Here is a 21,902-nt window from a genome sequence, read left to right as displayed (position 1 = left end):
GGGTTAAAAGTTAATCTAAACAGATAAACAAACTAAATTTGATGGGGGGAGGGGGGTTGGTCAGACGCTAACATTTCCAATGGTCCACAACTGTTGCATTTTGCCCAGGCATTCAACAAAGAAAAACTGCAGCATTCAAAAGCTTTGCTTCTTAAAACATGGCACCACTCCAATGCCTCGTTCACTAACACCATTTTGCTCTTCAATTTGCAGTGTCAAACTGGGCTTTTAAGCTTTGAAAAATCACAAATACTTAGAATAAGCTGGTTTGTTCAGCTATTCCCCATTGTCCAACTATTTCTCTTGCACTGCCAAAGCCTTCATTACTGAATAAATCAAAACCCTGCTTGCTAATAGGGTTAAGGTTCACACACACAAGATGAATAATAACAACAGATCCATTTATCAAGTGAAGTACAGGCTGACTAATAATAACCGATGGATCACCAGGGGATGATCTAGATAAATAGGTAACCAGTCAGAAATGTATTTTCCTATCTGCACACTTGGATGTCTGACGTACACATACACTGAGGCAACATCAGACACTGGCATTTCAAGTTCCCATCATAAATAATTCATTTTGCAGCTTATATAATATTGAAACATAAATTTCTGATGATCACTGCTGGTTAAGAGCAAGCATAATTAATCAAAAATAGAGATCAAAGTCTAAATATCATAATTAAGGAGATGTCATTATGGAAAGTTTAATGCAATTGATGAAATGCTTTTGCCCGCTGTGAGGGAACCTAAAGAATATTATATATCTTTTTTTAAATGAAGTCTAAGTAAAATAACAAACAGATAGTTTTGATATTGGATTATTATTGTCAGAGAGACATCGACAGCCTTTGCTTGCAACATCATTCAGACAGATCATTCCATACATAAGAATGAGAAACAGGATACGGAATGTAGTGTTACAGTTACAGAGAAGTTGCACATGGAGGTACTTGGATAAATGAGATGCAAGGTCAACGACAAGGTAGATTGAGAGATCAAGTGTTCATTTTGTAGGACAAACAAGAGAAAATCTGCAGATGCTGGAAATCCAGAGCAACATATACAAAATGCTGGAGGAACTCAACTAGCCAGGCAGCATCCATGGAGACGAGTGAACAGTTAACGCTTTGGACCAAGACCCTTCATCGGGACTGGAAAAGAATGGAGAAGAAATCAGAATAAGAAGATGGGGGGAAAGGGGAGGAAGAAGTACAAGGTAGTAGGTGATAGGTGAAGCTGGGAGAGAGGGAGGGAGTGAAGTAAAGAGCTGGGAAGTTGATTGGTGAAAGAGATAAAGGGCTGGAGAAGGGGGAATCTGATAGGAGAGGTTAGAAGGTCATGGAAGAAAGGGAAGGGGGAGGAGTACCAGAGGGAGGTGATGGACAGGTAAGGAGATAAGGTGAGAGGGGAAAACTGGAATGGGGATTGGAGAAGGGGGTAGGGGCTGTTGTCATCTGTTCAAGAGTCTAATAACAACGGGATAGAAACCGCCCTTGAACCTGGTGGTACGTGTTGTCAACCTTTTGTATCTTCTGTCTGATCGGAGGTGGGGGGCGGTGGAGTGGATACAGAATAGTCAAGAGGGGGCGAAGTCCTTAATTATGTCGCCAGCTTTAGTGAGCTGGTGGGAAACTTAGACAAAGTCAGTGGAGGAGAGGTTGGCTTTTGTGATGGACTGAGCTGGGTTCACAACTCCCCAAAATGTATTGCAGTCTTGGGCAGCACAATTGTTACTACAGGCTAAGACACATCTGGATAGGATGGTTTCTATAGTGCATCTGTAAAACTTGGTGAGGGTCATCAGGGACAAGTCAAATTTTCTTAGCCTTCTGAGGAGGACAGTGGGGTGCAGGGCCTAGGTCCATTCTGTAACATGCAGGTGGATCCTAATGCTTTGCTGATCCAAAAGTATTTGGGAACTCAGGAATGAGGCATAAAATTTCTTGCTTACAGATATTCTACAAAGATTTAGAAGAACAAAGAGCAAACAGTGAAAGAAGAGAGACAAAGAAATACACAAGGAAAAGAAGTTGTAGTCGTCTCATACTCAAATTAGAGACAAACAAAATTCCACTCATAACAATTAACCTATAAAATAGCCAGAATTAAGTGGTGTGTCACATCCTTCAGAAAAATACAAGAGCAACTGTACCATGACTACTGGAAAATTCAGTAAACAATTACATGTACATACAGTATGTAATCATATAACAATGCAAGCATAGGAAAATTTAAACTCCAAAAAGTTAGAAAAATAACAATTCTAGACCCTAATCCATCAACACTATGATACAAATGTTCGGACAAATACATTGCACAACTTAAATTGCAAACTTTCATTCCAAAAAGTGGACTTACTCAAAAATGCCATCCAGGTATTGGTGGAAAATGCGAGCAGGATGAAAGAAATCACTCTCAGCAATGCCCCCAGTTTGGCCAGGGTTATTTCCTTAATGCAACGCAACAAAAGTGGAAAGAGTCCAACCAAGACAGCTCCCTGTGGAGAGATAACATCACAAAGCGGAGCTGATATTTTGCAAGCCCATCATTGATTTAAATAAGAAATAGCCATTCTATAGCATTTAAACTGGACTTAGGAAATAACTGCCCTCATAATGGATCCATCATTAATATTTTACGAATGTTTTTTTCTGCAAACAAAAGGGATAAAGTAAATTTTAAATAAAATAAGAAATTTCAAAGCAAAAAAGTTACCTAACTGGAGGAGGAGATAGAAAATAGTACTCTACTTGTCTAAGAGTCTTTGAAAAGCCAGCTAGTGGAGGAATCTTGGAGTGTGTAACTATGCAGCAGTTTAGAAAGTGGAGAAGGAGATGTTGGCTGGAATACCAGACTTTCCACGGTACATGCGAAGTTAAGTACTGAGGTTCTTTCCGGGATAATTTGTCAGTAACAAATTAGGTATCCTTTTTTTTTAAGACAAAAAGGCGCAAATATTTGAATATTCAGAGGGAGAAGTTCAAGGTGGAGAGAACGTGACTTCAATGGCAGATGAGTGTGAACTGTTAAGATTACTGGACGGAGTTTGATGGTTGTGCGGTTTAGGTGTGGGAAGGGAGGTAGGTAATTAGTCTGAGACCGGTACACCTCAGCAGTGGGCCATTTGCTGATGGAAAAGTCATTGTCCAACCAGTCTATCACTTTTCCTGCAGTCAGGAGTGATCCCTCCTTTGAGCTGATTAAGGTGCTTTCCCAGGGATCTTAGGTGCCGTGCTTGGAATCCTCTGATTTATATACATAAAATACAAAGCCAGGAAATTAGGTCAGGTCCAGCTCCAGGTGACTGGAAGGTGTGGTGAAATGGGGCATGGGGGAGGTAAGCTAGTGCTGGTAACTCCCAGCACTCAGTACTTGTGCAGAAAGACAGCCCACTCCATTTTCATAGAGAGTCATAGAGTTATACAGTATAGAAACTGGCTCTTCAGCCAACTGACTCATGCTAGTCCCAGTTGCCCATGTCTGGCCCATAATCCTCCAAGCCCTTCCCCTCCATGTTTATATCCAAATGCCTCCTAAATGCTGCATTGTACCCACATCGATCACTTCTTGCAGTAACTTATTCCAGGTCCTCACTAACCTCTGTATAAAGAAATTACCTCTCAAGTCTCTTTTAAATCCTCCCCCCTCTTATTTTGTATCTATGCTCTCTCACTTTGGACTCTTCAACTCTAGGGAAAAGACTATGACCATCCATTCTATCCATGACCCTCATGATTTTATAAACCTCCTTAAGGTCACCCCTCACTCTCCCATGTTCCAAGGAGCAAAGGTCCAACATGGCCCCTCTACCCACAATCAGGCCCTCCAGTTCATGCAGCATCCCTGTAAAGCTCCTCTATGATTAAACACTACCTAGCTACCTCTTCAGGTCAACACAGAATGAGGAGCAGCTATTCTTTTACCAAATGATTTTACAATAGTCTAGAGACAAGTTCCAAAAAGGAAAGTGTCTTTGATGCATTGCTTTTGAAGATAATAGGCAGAGAATTGATCGGAGTGTTTACTCTTGTTTATAGTAGAAGTTTGCTAGAGAGCTGCTCTCTTAATCTCCTTCACAAAAATCAATAAAGGAAATACTTATTTACATTTTCTGTTAAGAGAAGCTGAAATTAGCATCTGATGTACTTATTCTTCACCTCGAGAATATCTGAGTAATACCGTACTTCACTGCCATTTAGGCATGCATAAGAATCAGGCTTTTCATGGACGCATAAAGTTAATGGCACATCTGGATAGGATGGTTTCTATATTTGACAGATGTTCATGCCAGCCAGATATGGCCTTAAGCTTGGTCCCCTTATTTTAGAAAGGACATGCTGACTGGAGAGGGTTCAAAGGAGGTTCACAAAAATGGATTGAACAGCTTGTTACCTGAAGAGTGTTTGATGGCTCTGGGCCTGTATTCACAAGAATTCAGAAGAATGAGGGGTGACCTAATTGAAACTTATCAAATGGTGAAAGGTCTTGATTGAGTAAATGTGGAGAGGATGTTTCCTATGGTGGGAGAGTGTAAGACCAGAGGACACAACCTCAGTATAGCGGGGTGCCCCTTTAGGATGGAGATGAGGAAGAATTTCTTTAGCCAGACATTGGTTGTTGCCACAGGCAACTGTGGAGGCCAAGTCTTTATGTATGTTTAAGGCAGAGGATGATAGATTCTTGATTGGTCAGGACATGAAGGGATACTGGGGGAAGGAAGGAGATTGGGGCTGGGAGGAAAAATGGATTAGCCTTGATAAAATGGTGGAGCAGACTCAATGGGCCGAATGGCATAATTCCACTCCTATATCTTGTGGTCTTATGGTCTTAGTGAGAAACCCTGGCAGTTCCTCCAGTTTCTCCCTATCTGCTCTCAAAACTCCTTAGCAATATTAAATCTCTCCCCAGCCTTCCTTGTTCCCTTGATTCTTTGGCAGCACCATGGCACAGCTACTGGAGCTGATGTCTTCACTACTCCACTATCATTTTTCCATAGTCCATTGTCTCTCCTACTAATAAAAGAAAACCAATTTCAGGTTGAGTTGTTCTCCAATCTTGGCAATTTACTTGCAAACGGTTTGTCACCATACGAGACAACATCATCAGCACATTGTTTATTGTGGTGTCCTCTGAATCCTTTGCCTTTATATACTTATCAATCAACTGATTGGTCATCATTACAGAAACTCAATTGTGATGTAGGGAGGAAGTCTCGCCACTGATTGGCTGTGTGTCAAACCATTCCAAAGTATTTCCAAATTCAATTTTTTTCTATCAGTTGGGGTATCTTCTTAAATGCTCTTAAACATTCTTTATTATACAAAGTCCCTTCATTTATTAATAACATTCAATATTTTATCACAATTTAGAAGAATTCCGGTACAATAATGGTTTATGTTATTTAGCCATACTGCATAGAGTAGGCCCTGCCTCCCAAGCAATTTCCCCCCCCCACAAACCCCAATTTAACCCTAACCTAATCATGGGACAATTTACAGTGACCAGTGAACCTGCCCATTAAGTCTTTGGACTGTGGGAGGAAACCAGAGCACCCAGGAAAAGCATACAAATTCCATGGGAAGGATGTACTGTATGTATCATATGGTGTGTTGCCTCCCGGGTGCAAGGGTCAGAGATGTCTTGGACAGGCTGCAGGGCGTTCTGAAAGGGGAGGGTGAGCAGCCAGCTGTCGTGGTGCACGTAGGTAGTAACGATATAGGAAGAAAGCGGAATGAGGTCCTACAAGCTGAATTTAGGGAGCTAGAAGATAAATTAAAGAGTAGGGCCTCAAAGGTAATAATCTCAGGATTATTACCAGTGCCACGTGCTAGCCAGAGTTGGAATAGCAGGATAGCTAGAATGAATATGTGGCTTGAGCAGTAGTGCAGGAGGGAGGGTTTCAGATTCTTGGGACATTGGAACTGCTTCTGGAGGAGGTGGGACCAGTACCATCAAGCCAGTCTACATCTGGGCAGGGCCGGGATCAATGTCCTAGGGAGATTGTTTGCTAGTGCTGTTGGGGAGATTTTAAACTAATATGGCAGGGGGATGTGAACCCACATAGAAAAGAAGAGGGAAGTGATGCAGAGACCAAAGCTAGAGTTAGTGAAGAAAAAAGTAAGAGTAGAGTGCATAAAAGTAAAAAGAAAAAATTGCATAGGTCACTAGATTCTAAAAGGACAATGAGTATAAGGGCACTTTATCTAAATGCCTGTAGTAGTAAAAACAAGGTTAGTGAACTTGTGGCACAGTTCAGTACCAAGGCATATGATTTAGTGGCCATTACAGAAACCTGCTTGCAAGGTGGAGACGACTGGGAATTAAATATCCAAGGGTATCACGTAATACGGAAAAATAGGCAGGAAGGCAAAGGAGTTGGGGTGGTGCTTTTAATTAAGAATGAGATCAGGGCGATTGTGAGAGATGATATAAGTTCTACAGAGCAGAACGTTGAGTCCATCTGGGTAAAGATTAAGAATAGTAAAGGGAAAAAAAATCACTGGTGGGTGTCGTCTATAGGCCACCTAATAAAAATATTGCAGTGGCAGAGGTGATTAACCAAGAGATAACAGAGGCTTGTAAGAATGGAACGGCAGTTTTCATGGGGGATTTTAACTTCCACATAGATTGGGTGAATCAGATTGGTCAAGGAAGTTTTGAGGAGGACTTCATAGAATGCATCTGTGATGGCTTTCCTGAGCAGCATGTTAGTGAACCTACATGGGAAAATGCTATTTTAGATCTAGTCCTGTGCAATGAGACAGGTAAAATGAAAGATCTTGTAGTTAGGGATCCTCTTGGAAAGAGTCATCATAGTATGATTGAATTTCACATACAGATGGAGGATGAAATAGTTAGATCTAAAACTAGTGTATTATGCTTGAATAAGGGAGACTACAACAGGATGAGGGAGGAGTTGGCTAATGTGGATTGGGAGCACAGGCTATTTGGTCGGACAGTTGAGGAACAGTGGAATACTTTCAAAGAGATTTTTCACAGTGCTCAACGAAAGTATATTCCAGTAAGTGTGGGGAAAGCCAGCCTTGGATAACTAAGGAAATAAAAGATAGTATCAAATTAAAAGCTCGTGTGTACAAAGTCGCAAAAAGTGGTAGGAGGCTGGAGGACTGGGAAAACTTTAAAAAGCAACAAAGAACAACTAAACAAGAAATAAGGAAAGGGAAGATAGAGTATGAAAGTAAATTAGCACAAAATATAAAAACAGATAGCAAAAGTTTTTATAAATATATAAAGCGGAAGAGGGTGGCTAAAGTCAACCCAAGTCCCTTGGAAGGTGATAAGGGGATATTAATATTAGGTGATGAGGACATGTCTGAGGCATTGAACGAGCACTTTGTGTTGGTCTTCACGGTGGAGGGCACGTCTAATATGCCAAAGAAGGATGTTATGGACGAAACGGGAGGTGAAGACCTTGATAAAATCACTGTCACTAAAGAGATAGTGATGAGCAATCTAGAGGGCCTGAAGGTAGATAAGTCCCCTGGTCCTGATGAGATGCACCCTAGGGTGCTGAGGGAATTGGCAGAGGTTATAGTGGATGTGTTGGTAATCATTTACCAAAATTCTCTCAACTCTGGGCAGGTCCCGGCAGACTGGAAGACAACAAATGTCACACCACTTTTAAAAAAAGGATGTAAGCAAAAGACAGGCAACTATAGACCAGTTAGCTTAACATCTGTAGTCAGGAAAATGCTTGAAACTGTCATTAAGGAAGGAATAGCAAAACATTTAGAAAGGAGTGGTTCCATTAGACAGACGCAGCATGGATTCAGAAGGGGCAGGTCCTGTTTGACAAACGTACTGGATTTCTTTGAGGACATAATGAGTGCAGTGGATAGAGGGGAACAGGTGGATGTCGTATACTTGGATTTCCAGAAGGCGTTCGATAAGGTGCCGCACAAGAGACTTATAAATTATCGATAAGGTACGGCTGCATGGAGTCGGAGGAAGTGTATTGGCATGGATAGTGGATTGGTTAACCAATAGAAGGCAGAGAGTTGGTATAAATGGGTGTTTCTCAGGTTGGCAGTCAGTGGTGAGTGGGGTGCCGCAGGGGTCGGTGCTGGGCCCGCAGCTGTTTACCATTTACATTGATAATTTGGAAGAGGGGACTGAGTGTAGCGTAGCAAACTTTGCTGTTGACACTAAACTGAGTGGAAAAACAAATTGTACAGAGGATGTGGAGAGTTTGCAGAAGGATATAGATAGGTTAAGTGAGTGGGCCAAGGTCTGGCAGATGGAATACAGTGTTGGTAAATGCGAGATCATCCACTTTGGAAGGAATAATAGAAGAGCAGATTATTATTAAAATGGTGAAAGATTGTAGCATGCTGTTATGCAGAGGGACTTGGGAGTGCTTGTGCATGAGTCACAAAAAAGTTGGCTTGCAGGTACAACAGGTTATTAAGAAGGCAAACGGAATGTTGGCCTTCATTGCGAGAGGGATTGAATTCAAGAGCAGGGAGGTCATGCTGCAACTATACAGGGTGCTGGTGAGGCCACACCTGGAGTACTGTGTGCAGTTCGGGTCTTCATACTTGAGGAAGGATATACTGGCTTTGGAGGCAGTGCAGAGGAGATTCACCAGGTTGATTCCAGAGATGAAGGGGTTAACATGAGGAGCAATTGAATCGCCTGGGACTATACTCTCTGGAATTCAGAAGAATGAGAGGGCATCTTATAGAAACATACAAAATTTTGAAAGGGATAGATAAGATAGAAGTAGGAAAGTTGTTTCCATTGATGGGTGAGACTAGAAGTAGGGGACATTGCTTCAAGATTCAGGAGAGAAGATTTAGGACGGAGATGAGGAGAAACTGCTTTTCCCAGAGAGTGGTGAAGCTGTGGAATTCTCTGCCCAGGAAAGCAGTTGAGGCTTCTTCACTAAATATGTTTAAGAAACAGATAGATTTTTACATAGTAGGGGAATTAAGGGTTATGGGGAAAAGGCAGGTAGGTGGAGCTGAGTTTACAGACAGATCAGCCATGATCTTATTGAATGGCGGGGCAGGCTCGCTGGGCCGGATGGCCTACTCCTGCTCCTATTTGTTACGTTCTTATGTACAGAGACTCCTTACAGAATGGCACTGGAATTGGACTCCGAACTCCGATGCTCCGAGCTGTATAAACGTTGTGCTAATCACTCCAAGACCATGGTGTTTTATGTTGTGAGACTCACCTAATTTTAACCCCAATGCAAGTCCTTTAATGGACGCAAAGTCTCACTTTAGTACCTATTCTCAGACTCATCCGTGTGAACTGACCAACCTCATTCTGTTGTACCCACCAGAAACACCTGGGGTCGGCAATGAAACAAATCGCAATCACAGAGGGAGGAGAGAGGCTGCAGAGTATGGTGTGGAAAAAGAGAAGGGCGAGAGGAAATTACTTCAATGAATTAGTGCAAAATTATTAGATTGAAAACCATTTTAACTTAGGGGCAAGGGCCTTAGACAGGATAATGAGAACAATTCTCATACCTTAGGGTAACAGGACCCCTGGAGAAGATACTGAAGCATTTTACCAGAATGGTACAAGAGAAGCATGTCAGTTACATTAAGCTAGAATTAGACATTGAGCCATGTACCACAGACTCAGGCCCTTTGGACCACAAAATCTGTCAATCATATCCATCCACACTATTTTTGCATAATAATCTTGCTGCCGTCTGTAAGGAGTACGTACGTTCTCCCCGTGACACCATGGGTCTCCTCCCAGTGCTCCAGTTTCCTCCCACATTCCAAAAGGCGTCCAGTTAGGGTTAGATCAAGTGTGCTGTGGGTATGCTATTTGCTTATTTATTGACATACGAGCCACACTGCCCAGCTATCCCCTGATTTAATCCTAGCCTAATCGCAGGACCAATTAACTCATCAACCGGTACATCTTTGGACTGTGGGAAGGAACTGGAGCACCCAGAAGAAATCCACACAGTCACGGGGAGAACGTACAAGCTTCTTACAGGCACTGAGGGGAATTGAACCTGAGTCACCTGTACTGTAAAGCGTTGTGCTAATTTTTGTGTCTGTGCACAACTACATATACAGTTGAAGTCAGAAGTTTACATACACCTTAGCCAAATACATTTAAACTCAGTTTTTCACAACTCCTGACATTTAATCCTAGAAAACATTCCCTGTCTTAGGTCAGTTAGGATCACTACTTTATTTTAAGAATGTGAAATGTCAGAATAATAGTAGAGAGAATGATCTATTTCAGCTTTTATTTCTTCCATCACTTTCCCAGTGGATCAGAAGTTTACATACACTTTGTTAGTATTTGATAGCATTGACCTTAAATTGTTTAACTTGGGTCAAGCGTTTTGGTTAGCCTTCCACAAGCTTCTCACAGTAAGCTGCTGGAATTTTGTTCCATTCCTCCAGACAGAACTGGTGTAACTGAGTCAGGTTTGTAGGCCTCCTTGCTGGCATACACTTTTTCCAGTTCTGCCCACAAATTTTCTATCGGATTGAGGTCAGAAAATGATGTCAAGTCTGATTCATCCTTGGGAGCAATTTCCAAGCGCCTGAAGGTACCACGTTCATCTGTACAAACAATAGTACACAAGTATAAACACCACGGGACCACGCAGCCGTCATACCACTCAGGAAGGAGATGCATTCTGTCTCCTAGAGATGAACGTACTTTGGCGTGAAAAGTGCAAATCAATCCCAGAACAACAGCAAAGGACCTTGTGAAGATGCTGGAGGAAACAGGTGGACAAGTATCTCTATCCACAGTATAAATTGTCCTATATCGACATAACCTGAAAGGCTGCTCAGCAAGGAAGAAGTCACTGCTCCAAAACCACCATAAAAGAGCCAGACTACAGTTTGCAAGTGTACATGGAGACAAAGATCTTACTTTTTGGAGAAATGTCCTCTGGTCTGATGAAAAAAAAAATTGAACTGTTTGGCCATAATGACCATCGTTATGTTTGGAGGAAAAAGGGTGAGGCTTGCAAGCTGAAGAACACCATCCCAACCATGAACCATGGGGGCGGCAGCATCATGTTGTGGGGGTGCTTTGCTGCAGGAGGGACTGGTGCACTTCACAAAATAGATGGAATGATGAGGAAGGAAAATTATGTGGATACATTGAAGCAACATCTCAAGACATCAGCCAGGAAGTTAAAGCTCGGTCGCAAATGGGTCTTCCAAATGGACAATGACCCCAAGAATATCTCAAAAGTGGTGGCAAAATTCCTTAAGGATAACAAAGGCCATCACAAAGCCCTGACCTGAATGCGATAGAAAATTTGTGGGTAGAACTGAAAAAGCGTGTGTGAGCAAGGAGGCCTACAAACCTGACTCAGTTACACCAGTTCTGTCTGGAGGAATGGAACAAAATTCCAGCAACTTACTGTGAGAAACTTGTGGAAGGCTACCCTAAATGTTTGACCCAAGTTAAACAATTGTAAGGCAATGCTGCCGAATACTAACAAAGTGTATGTAAACTTCTGATCCACTGGGAAAGTGATGGAAGAAATAAAAGCTGAAATAGATATTCTCTCTACTATTATTCAGACATTTCACATTCTTAAAATAAAGTAGTGATCCCAACTGACCTAAGACAGGGAATGTTTTCTAGGATTATATGTCAGGAATTATGAAAAACTGCGTTTAAATGTATTTGGCTAAGATGTATGTAAACTTCTGACTTCAACTGTATATTAAATAAAGGCACACACGCTGCATAAAGATCCAGCATGACATCATTGCTACTCAGCCAGTAATGCCAGGTATCACATAAGCCTTCTGAGTTTACCTGTTACAGTGGGGAATATCTTAACCGGTTACATCACAGCCTGGTATGAAAACACCAATGCCCAGGAACAGTAAAGTCTACACAAAAGTGGTGGATACTCCCCATTACCGGCAAAGCCCTCCTCACCACAGAGCTTATTTACAAGAAGCACTGACACAAGAAAAAAGCATCCATCATGAAAGACCCCCAACCATACAGGGCATGCCCTTTTATCACCTCTACTGCCAGGTAGAAGATACAGGAGCATTCGGCTCCACACAACACAGTTCAGAAACTATTGTTACCCCACAAACATCAGGCTCCTGAACGACACTCACCTCAATTCTGAATTCTACCAACTTACAGGAGTAGATGGCATCAGTGACTAGCTACATCAGCAAGTGCATTGATGATGTCACTGTGGCCAAGACCATCACTACACACACTAACCAGAAGCCATGGATGACCGCAGACGTGCGTGCGCTGCTGAGGACCCGTGACTCCACCTTCAGAGCAGGCGACAAGGCAGCCCGAACAACAGCGAGGGCCAAACTGTCCCGGGCCATCTGACAGGCAAAGCGTACACATGCCCAGCGGATCCACAGCCACTTCCAGGACAGCAAGTGACATGCGGCGCATGTGGAAGGGCATTTAGGACATCACCAATTACAAGACAACACCACCTACCTGTGCTGGTGACGCCTCCTTCCCAGATGCGTTGAATAACTTCTACGCTTGCTTTGAGGCGGAAAATGACGTGGCGGTGAGGAAGACCACTCCTCCTCCTAATGACCAGGTGCTGTGTCTTACTGTGGCCCATCTGAGGAGAACCCTGTGCAGGGTCAACCCACAGAAGGCTGCTGGACCAGACAATATTCCTGGCAGCTTGCTTAAAGGATGTGCAGACCAGCTAGCGGAGATTCTCACTGGTATCTTCAACATCTCCCTGAGCAGCACCGTCGTTCCTATGTGCTTCAAGGCTGCCACCATCATCCCCGTGCTGAAGAAGTCTTCAGTGTCCTGCCTCAACGACTACTGTCCCATCGCACTCACATCGATCATCATGAAGTGTTTCGAGAGGCTCGTTATGAGGCACATCAAGACCCGGCTGCCCCCCCTCACTGGACCCCCTGCAGTTCGCGCACCGTCCCAACCGTTCAACAGACGGTGCAATTGCCATCACCCTCCACCTGGCCCTAACCCATCTGGACAAAAAAGACACGTACGTTCGAATGCTGTTCATAGACTTCAGTTCAGCATTCAACACAATCATTCCTCAGAAAGTGATTGGAAGGCTGAGTCTACTAGGCCTGAACACCTCCCTCTGCAACTGGATCCTAGACTTCCTGACTGGGAGACCTCAGTCAGTCCGGATTGGAAGCAGCATCTCCAACACCATCACACTGAGCACGGGGGCCCCCCAGGGCTGTGTGCTCAGTCCACTGCTGTTCACTCTGCTGACCCACGACTGTGCTGCAACACACAGCTTGAACCACATCATCAAGTTCGCCGATGACACAACCATGGTGGGTCTCATCAGCAAGAAAGATGAGTCAGCATACAGAGAGGAGGTGCAGCAGCTAACGGACTGGTGCAGAGCCAACAACCTGTCTCTGAATGTGAACAAAACAAAAGAGTTGGTTGTCGATGTCAGGAGGACATGGAGCGACCACTCTCTGCTGAACATCGACGACTCCTCCGTAGAGATCGTTAAGAGCACCAACTTTCTTGGTGTTCACCTGGCGGAGAATCTCACCCGGTCCCTCAACACCAGCTCCATAGCAAAGAAAGCCTAGCAGCGTCTCTACTTTCTGCGAAGGCTGAGAAAAGTCCATCTCCCACCCTGCATCCTCACCTCATTCTACAGAGGTTGTATTGAGAGCATCCTGAGCAGCTGCATCACTGCCTGGTTCAGAAATTGCACCATCTTGGATCGCAAGACCCTGCAACGGATAGTGAGGTCAGCTGAGAAGATCATCGGGGTTTCTCTTCCCACCATTAGAGACATTTACACCACATGCTGCATCTGTAAAGTAAACAGCATTGTGAAGGACCCCATGCACCCCTCATACAAACTCTTCTCCCTCCTGCCATCTGGCAAAAGGCACCAAAATATTCAGTCTCTCACGACCAGACTATGTAATAGTTTCTTCCCTCAAGCCATCAGACTCCTCAATACCCAGAGCCTGGACTGACACCAACCTACTGCCCTCTACTGTGCATATTGTCTTGTTTATTATTTATTGTAATGCCTGCACTGTTTTGTGCACTTTATGCAGTCCTGGGTAGGTCTGTAGTCTAGTGTAGTTTTGTGTTGTTTTATGTAGTTCAGTGTAGTTTTTATATTGTTCATGTAGCACCACGGTCCTGAAAAACATTGTCTCGTTTTTACTGTGTACTGTACCAGCAGTTATGGTCAAAATGACAATAAAAAGTGACTTGACTTGACTTGAATTGATTGCACAACCTTACAGACTGATTTTCAAGGACAACTCATCATGTTCTCACTATATTTACTGATTTGCATAATTTGTCTTCTTTTGCCCATTGGATGTTTTTCAGTCTTTATTTATGTGTAGGGTTTTTTTCATATAAATTCTTTGGCATTTCTTTATTTTCCTACAAATGCCAGAAGAAAATTAATGTCAAGGTAGTGTATGATGACATTCAAATTATATACGCAAACACGAGGAAATCTGTAGATGCTGGAAATTCAAGCAACGCACATCAAAGTTGCTGGTGAATGCAGCAGGCCAGGCACCATCTCTAGGAAGAGGTACAGTCGACGTTTCAGGCCGAGACCCTTCGTCAGGACTAACTGAAGGAAGAGTTAGTAAGAGATTTGAAAGTGGGAGGGGGAGGGGGAGATCCAAAATGATAGGAGAAGACAGGAAGGGGAGGGATGGAGCCAAGAGCTGGACAGGTGATTGGCAAAGGGGATATGAGAGGATCATGGGACAGGAGGTCCGGGGAGAAGGAAAAGGGGGGGGGGGGAACCCAGAGGATGGGCAAGGGGTATAGTCAGAGGGACAGAGGGAGAAAAGGGAGAGAGAGAATAAGAATGTGTGTATATAAATAAATAACGGATGGGGTACGAGGGGGAGGTAGGGCATTAGTGGAAGTTTGAGAAGTCAATGTTCATGCCACAGGCTGGAGGCTACCCGGACGGAATATAAGGTGTTATTCCTCCAACCTGAGTGTGGCTTCATCTTTACAGTAGAGGAGGCTGTGGATAGACATATCAGAATGGGAATGGGACATGGAATTAAAATGTGTGGCCACTAGGAGATCCTGCTTTCTCTGGCGGACAGAGCGTAGGTGTTCAGTGAAACAATCTCCCAGTCTGCATCTGGTCTCGCCAATATATAGAAGGCCACATTGGGAGTACCGGATGCAGTATATCACCACAGCCGACACACAGGTGAAGTGTCGCCTCACCTGGAAGGACTGTCTGGGGCCCCGAATGGTGGTAAGGGAGGAAGTGTAAGGGCATGTGTAGCACTTGTTCCGCTTACAAGGATAAGTGACAGGAGGGAGATCGGTGGGGAGGGATGGGGGGGACGAATGGACAAGGGAGTCACGTAGGGAATGATCCCTGCGGAAAGCAGAGGGGAGTGGAGGGAAAGATGTGCTTAGTGGTGGGATGCTGAGCTCATTGATTTTATTAACTTTGCCTCCAACTTTCACTCTGCTCTCAAGTTTACCTGGTCCATTTCCAACACCTCCCTCCCCTTTCTAGATCTTTCTGTCTCTATCTCTGGAGACAGCTTATCTACTGATGTCTACTATAAGCCTACTGACCCTCACAGCTATCTGGACTATTCCTCTTCTCACCCTGTCTCTTGCAAAAATGCCATCCCCTTCTCGCAATTCCTCCGTCTCTGCCGCATCTGCTCTCAGGATGAGGCTTTTCATTCCAGGACGAGGGAGATGTCCTCCTTTTTTAAAGAAAGGGGCTTCCCTTCCTCCACCATCAACTCTGCTCTCAAACGCATCTCCCCCATTTCACGCACATCTGCTCTCACTCCATCCTCCTGCCACCCCACTAGGAATAGGGTTCCCCTGGTCCTCATCTACCACCCCACCAGCCTCCGGGTCCAACATATTATTCCCTGTAACTTCCACCACCTCCAACGGGATCCCACCACTAAGCCCTTCCAGATGAGGCGACACTTCACCTGTGAGTCAGCTGGGGTGATATACTGTGTCCGGTGCTCCCGATGTGGCCTTCTACATATTGGTGAGACCCGATGCAGACTGAGAAATCGTTTTGCTGAACACCTACGCTCTGTCCGCCAGAGAAAACAGTATCTCCCAGTGGCCACACATTTTAATTCCACATCCCATTCCCATTCTGACGCATCTATCCACGGCCTCCTCTACTGTAAAGATGAGGCCACACTCAGGTTGGAGGAACAACACCTTATACTCCGTCTGGGTAGCCTCCAACCTGATGGCATGAACATTGACTTCTCTAACTTCTGCTAATGCTCCACATCCCCCTCGTACCCCATCCATTATTTATATACACACTTTCTTTCTCTCTCTCTCCTTTTTCTCCCTCTGTCCCTCTGACTTTACCCCTTGCCCATCCTCTGTGTTTTTTCCCTGCCCCCCCCCTTTTCCATCTCGCTGGGCCTCCTGTCCCATGATCCTCTCATATCCCCTTTGCCAATCACCTGTCCAGCTCTTGGCTCCATCCCTCCCCCTCCTGTCTTCTCCTATCATTTTGGATCTCCCCCTCCCCATCCCACTTTCAAATCTCTTACTAGCTCTTCCTTCAGTTCGTCCTGACGAAGGGTTTCGGCCTGAAACGTCGACTGTACCTCTTCCTAGAGATGCTGCCTGGCCTGCTGCGTTCACCAGCAACTTTGATATGTGTTGAGAGAATGAAGATGTTCTTGAATACTCCCGCCAGTTGATTGGCACAGACTTTCAATGCCCTACCGGGTACATCATCAGGACCTAACATTTGGGTAGATTCACCGTCATGAACATTACTCAGTGATATTCTGAAATCAGCCTCCGAGACAGAGATGACAGGGTCACCAGGTACCTCAGGGATTCGCACAGGTGTGTAGTTTTATTCTTCCTTTCAAAATGTGCCTAAAAGGTTTGGAGCCCATATAGAAGCGAAGCATCACAGCCTTTCGTGATGTTAGATTTCACCCTGTAAACCCTGCCAGAGCTGACATGCATCCAATTCCGTCTCTAACTTCAATCAGGATTCTTTTTTCACTCTTAAAATAGTCTACCATAGGTCATACCCGGACTTCCTTTACAGTTCTGGATTACTGGTGTTGAATGCCACAGATGTAGCCCTCAGCAGACTATGAATCTCTTCGTTCATCCACGACTTTTGGTTTAGGTATGTCCAATATAGGCACACCATCTTTTGGGATCCAGTACCCACCTAATTTTTCCAATTTACATTACCTGCATATTGAAATCTCCCATAACTATCGTATTATTGCCCTTATGACATGCCTTTTTAATCTCCTGTTGTAATTTATATCCCACACCCCGACTACTGTTTGGGGGCCTGTATGCAAGTCCCATCAGGGTCTTTTTAACTCTACCCACAAGGATTCTACATCTTCAGACCTTATGTTACTTCTTTCTTAAGATTTGATTTCAATGTTTTACCAACAGGCCATCCCATACCCTTTGCCTGTCCTTTTAATACAATGTGCATCCTTGGATGTTAAACCCTCAGCTCGCCACAGATACCACCTGACCCGCTGGGTTTTTCCAGCATGTGCTGTTTTAGCTCCTGACGTGGAACATCTACAGCTTTTGCTCCTCCAGTACATCCCCAGTCTGGTTATGGTCGATCAGAAATTGGCCTCAGTTCTATTTTACCTAGAACATAAAACCCAGGACACAGGACAGACGCTTCAGCCCACGATGTTGCACCAAACTTTTAACCTACTCTGAGATCAATCTAACCTTTCCCTCCTCCACAGCCCTCCATTTTTCTATCATCCATGTGTCTATCTAAGAGTTTCTTAAATGTCCCGAACGTATCTGCCTCTACCACCATCCCTGGCAGGAAATTCCACATACTCAGTTCTGTGTATTTAAAAAAAGCTACCTCTGATATCCTCCCTATATTTTCCTCCAGTCACCTTAAAATTATGCCCCTTCATATTAGCCATTTCAGCCCTGGGAAAAAAAGCCTCTGGCTGTCCACTCGATCTACGGTTATTATCATCTTGCACAATTCTGTTAAGTTGCCTCTCATCCTCCTTCGCTCCAAAGAGAGAATCCCTACCTTCATAAAACATATTCCACTGCAATTCAATTTGCAATTCAAATACTGAATTCTTCAGTCAGTGAAACAAGGAACATAATCATTTCTAAGATACACTTTTTGATCCATTAAACGCTATATAACTGAAACAACTCAGAAGCCGCTGAAGTCAAAAGTAGATTTTACACTACATGTTGAGAAACTATAGCATTTGGAAATCTAAAATAGAAACATAAAGTGCTGGAGATACATCCACAGAGAGAGAAGCTCCTTTATCAACACTAAAAATTACAATGTTTTACATTGCAGAGAATGGAATGGGTGAAGAAAACAAAAGGGAAGATGTGTGATAGAGGGGAGAGCAGGAAAAACAAGTGGAGGTGCTGGCTGAGATATGGTGATGAAAGATTGTGAAGAAAAGGAAATGAAAATGCAAAGGAAATGAATGAAAACACAGGAAAATAATCAAAAATACCAGATGCTGGAACTGTAAGATATGTACTGGAGAAGCAAAAAGCTGCAAATTCTCCAAATCTGAAATAAAAACAGAAAATAAACACAAGAGATCCTTCAGACACTGTAAATCTTCAGCAGTCCCTCCATAGATGTTGCCTAACTTGCTTAATTCCTCCAGCATGTTGTGAATTTTGCGGAGAAACAGAAAATGCTCTCAGCAGGTCAGGCAGCATCTGCGGAGAGGGAAACAGTCACTGATTTTGGTCAATGACTCCCCAGCTGGACTGTTTTCATTTTTATTAGTACTACATTATGTCTGGATTCTTTCTGGCTTTCATCAACATCAAAGAATATATGAAAACACTTACACAAGAAAATCTGCAGATGCTGGAAATCCAGAGCAACACACACAAAATGCAGGAGGAACTCAGCAGAAAAAAGGTCTCGGCACGAAACAACGACTATTTACTCTTTTCCATAAGTGTTACCTGGCCTGATGCATTCCTCCAACATTTTATATGAAAACACTTCTCTTAAACTAGAACTACCAGTTTTGAACTGAGGAGAAAATCTTTTTTTTAATACTTTTCTCCCTCCCCCCGCACTCAATTCCGGAAAACCACTGTAAAAGTCATATCATCTCCATGTAGCTTAGCCTTTACTTTCAATTTGTTCTTTATTCAATATGCTATTAAACTTTGACGAATACCCTTTAAAATTAGGCAGATTAATGGCTGGAACATTGGATTTTCAGTCAATCATTCAGCTGGCTGGACCCAATGAATTCATTTTCTCTGCTGCTACCTCATCAGAAAACCGGGTATAAGCAATTGTTAATCTATTGATAGCAATTCCATTCATAATATCATGGATTTTACTCAAAAAAAAACTGCCAGTTCAACACATTTGAAATACAAAGGCTCAGATTGATACCAGACTGTAGCTCCACAGGGAGAAAAATAATGGACATAAAATTCCAGCTTAGACCATAAGACCAGAAGATAAAGAAGCAGAATTATGCCATTTGGCCCATCGAGTCTGCTCCACCATTTCATCATGGCTGATCCAATTTTTAACTCAGCCCCAATCTCCTGCCTTCTCTCCGTATCCCATCATACCCTGACCAGTCAGGAATCTATCAACCTCTGCCTCAAATAAACATACAGGCTTGGCCTCCACAGCTGCCTGTGGCAAAGAATTCCACAGATTCACCACTCTCTGGCTAAAGATATTCCTCCTTATTTCTGTTCTAAAAGGATGCCCCTCTATTCTGAGGCTGTGTTCTCTGGTCTTGGACTCTCCCACTACATCCCATTCACATCCACTCTGTCAAGGCCTTTCACCATTCGATAGGTTTCAATAACGTCACTCCTCATTCTTCTGAACTCCAGTGAATACAGGCCCAGAACCATCAAATGTTCTTCATAAGCCAAGCCATTCAATCCTGGAAATCATTTTCATGAACCTCCTTTGAACACTCTCCGGTTTCAGCACATCCTTTCTAAGGGGCACAAAACTGCTCACAATGTTCCAAGTAAGGCCTCACCAGTGCTTTATGAAGTCTCAACATTAAATCCTTGCTTTTATATTCTAGTCCTCTTGAAATGAATACTAACATTGCATTTGCATTCATCACCACAAACTCAACCTGCAAATTAACCTTTAGGGAATCCTGCACAAGGACTCCCAAGTCCCTTTGAGCCTCAGCTTTTTAATATTTTATCTACATTTAGAAAATTGTCAACTCTTTCATTTCTTCTACCAAAGTGCATGACCATACAATTCCCGACACGGTATTGCATCTGTCATTTCTTTGCCCATTCTCCTAATCTGTTTAAGTCCTTCTGTAGCCTCTCTACTTCCTCAAACTGGTTGCCCCTCCACTTATCTTCAAATTGTCTACAAACTTTACAACAAAGCTATCAAGCCCGTTATCTTAAATCACTGACATATAATGTAAAAAGACTAAATCCCATCACAGACCCCTGTGGAACACCACAGTCATCGGCAGCAAAACAGAAAAAGCTCCCTTTATTCCCATTCTTTGCCTCCTGCCAATCAGCCACTGCTTTATCCATGTTAGAACCTTTCCTGTAATACCGTGGGCTCGTAGCTTGTTAAGCAACCTCATGTGTGGTACCTTATCAAAGGCCTTCTGAAAATCCAAGTACACAACATCAACCAATTCTCTTTTATATAATCAGCTTGTTAATTCTTCAAAGAATTCCAACATGCTGACTACGGCTTATTTTATCACGTGCCTCCAAGTATCCTGAGACCTCATCCTTAATAATGGACTCCAACATCTTCCCAACCACTGAAGTCAGTCTAACTGGAGTATACTTTCCTTTTCTCTGCCTCTCGCCCTTCTTAAAGAGTGAAGTGACATTTGCAATTTTTCAGTTTTCCAGAAGCATTCCAGAATCTCGTGATTCTTGAAAGATCATTACTATCACCTCCATAACCTCTTTAGCCACCTCTTTCAGAACCCTGGGATGTGTACCATCTGGTCCAGGTGACTTGTCTATCTTCAGACCTTTCCGTTTCCCAAGAAGCTTCTCTTTAGTTATGGTAACTTCACACAATTCATGCCCCCTGACACCTGGAACTTCCACCATAATGCACAGTGAAGACTGATGCAAAATACTTATTTAGTTCATCTGCCATTTCATTATCCCCCATTACTACTTCTTCAGAATCATTTTTAATATCCACTCTTGCTTTTCTTTTACACTTTATGTTTCTGAAGAAACCTTTGGTACACTCTTTAATATTATTGGCTAGCTTGCCTTTGTATTCCATCTTTACCTCCCTAATGACCTTTTTAGTTGCCTTCTGTTGGTTTTTAAATGCTTCCCAATCCTCTCACTTCCCACCAGTTTTTGCTCTATTATATGCCCTCTCGTTGGCTTTTATGTTGGCTTTGACTTCTCTTGTTAGCCACAGTTAGGTCATCATTCCTTTAGAATACTTCTTCCTCTTTGGGATGTATATATCCTATGCCTTCTGAATTGCTTCCAGAAATTCCAGACATTGCTGCTCTGCTGTCATCCCTGCCAGTGTTCTTTTCCAATCAATTCTGGCCAGCTCTTCTCTCATGCCTCTGTAATTCCCTTTCCTGCACTGTAATACTGATACATCTGCCTTTAGCTTCTCCTTCTCAAATTTCTGGGTGAATTTGATTATATTCACTTCCCTTAAGGGTTCTTTTAGCTTAAGCTCTCTAATCAGTTCTGGTTCATTGCACAACACCCAATCCAGAATAGCTGATCCTCCGCAAACAACAGGAATTCTGCAGATGCTGGAAATTCAAGCGACACACATCAAAGTTGCTGGTGAACGCAGCAGGCCAGGCAGCATCTCTAGGAAGAGGTGCAGTCAACGTTTCAGGCCAAGACCCTTCGTCAGGACTAACTGAAGG

The 21,902-nt window shown here is 43.4% G+C and overlaps 1 protein-coding gene across 2 annotated transcripts in view; it reads right to left on the bottom strand.

Moving 5' to 3' along the window:
* LOC140202149 (lysosomal proton-coupled steroid conjugate and bile acid symporter SLC46A3) overlaps nucleotides 1-21,902 on the bottom strand; it is a 149,455-nt gene that overhangs the window by 69,493 nt on the left and 58,060 nt on the right. For both annotated transcript variants that reach the window (XM_072267020.1, XM_072267019.1), the window contains exon 4: nucleotides 2,365-2,503. In XM_072267020.1, the coding sequence (XP_072123121.1) occupies nucleotides 2,365-2,503 (139 nt within the window). The remainder of the gene's footprint in view (nucleotides 1-2,364; nucleotides 2,504-21,902) is intronic.

Source organism: Mobula birostris, chromosome 8 (genome assembly GCF_030028105.1).
Source record: "Mobula birostris isolate sMobBir1 chromosome 8, sMobBir1.hap1, whole genome shotgun sequence".
In the NCBI taxonomy this organism is placed as follows: Eukaryota; Metazoa; Chordata; class Chondrichthyes; order Myliobatiformes; family Myliobatidae; genus Mobula; species Mobula birostris.
The sequence above is the reverse complement of the archived record's forward strand: the minus strand, read 5'-3'. Positions and strand labels throughout refer to the sequence as shown.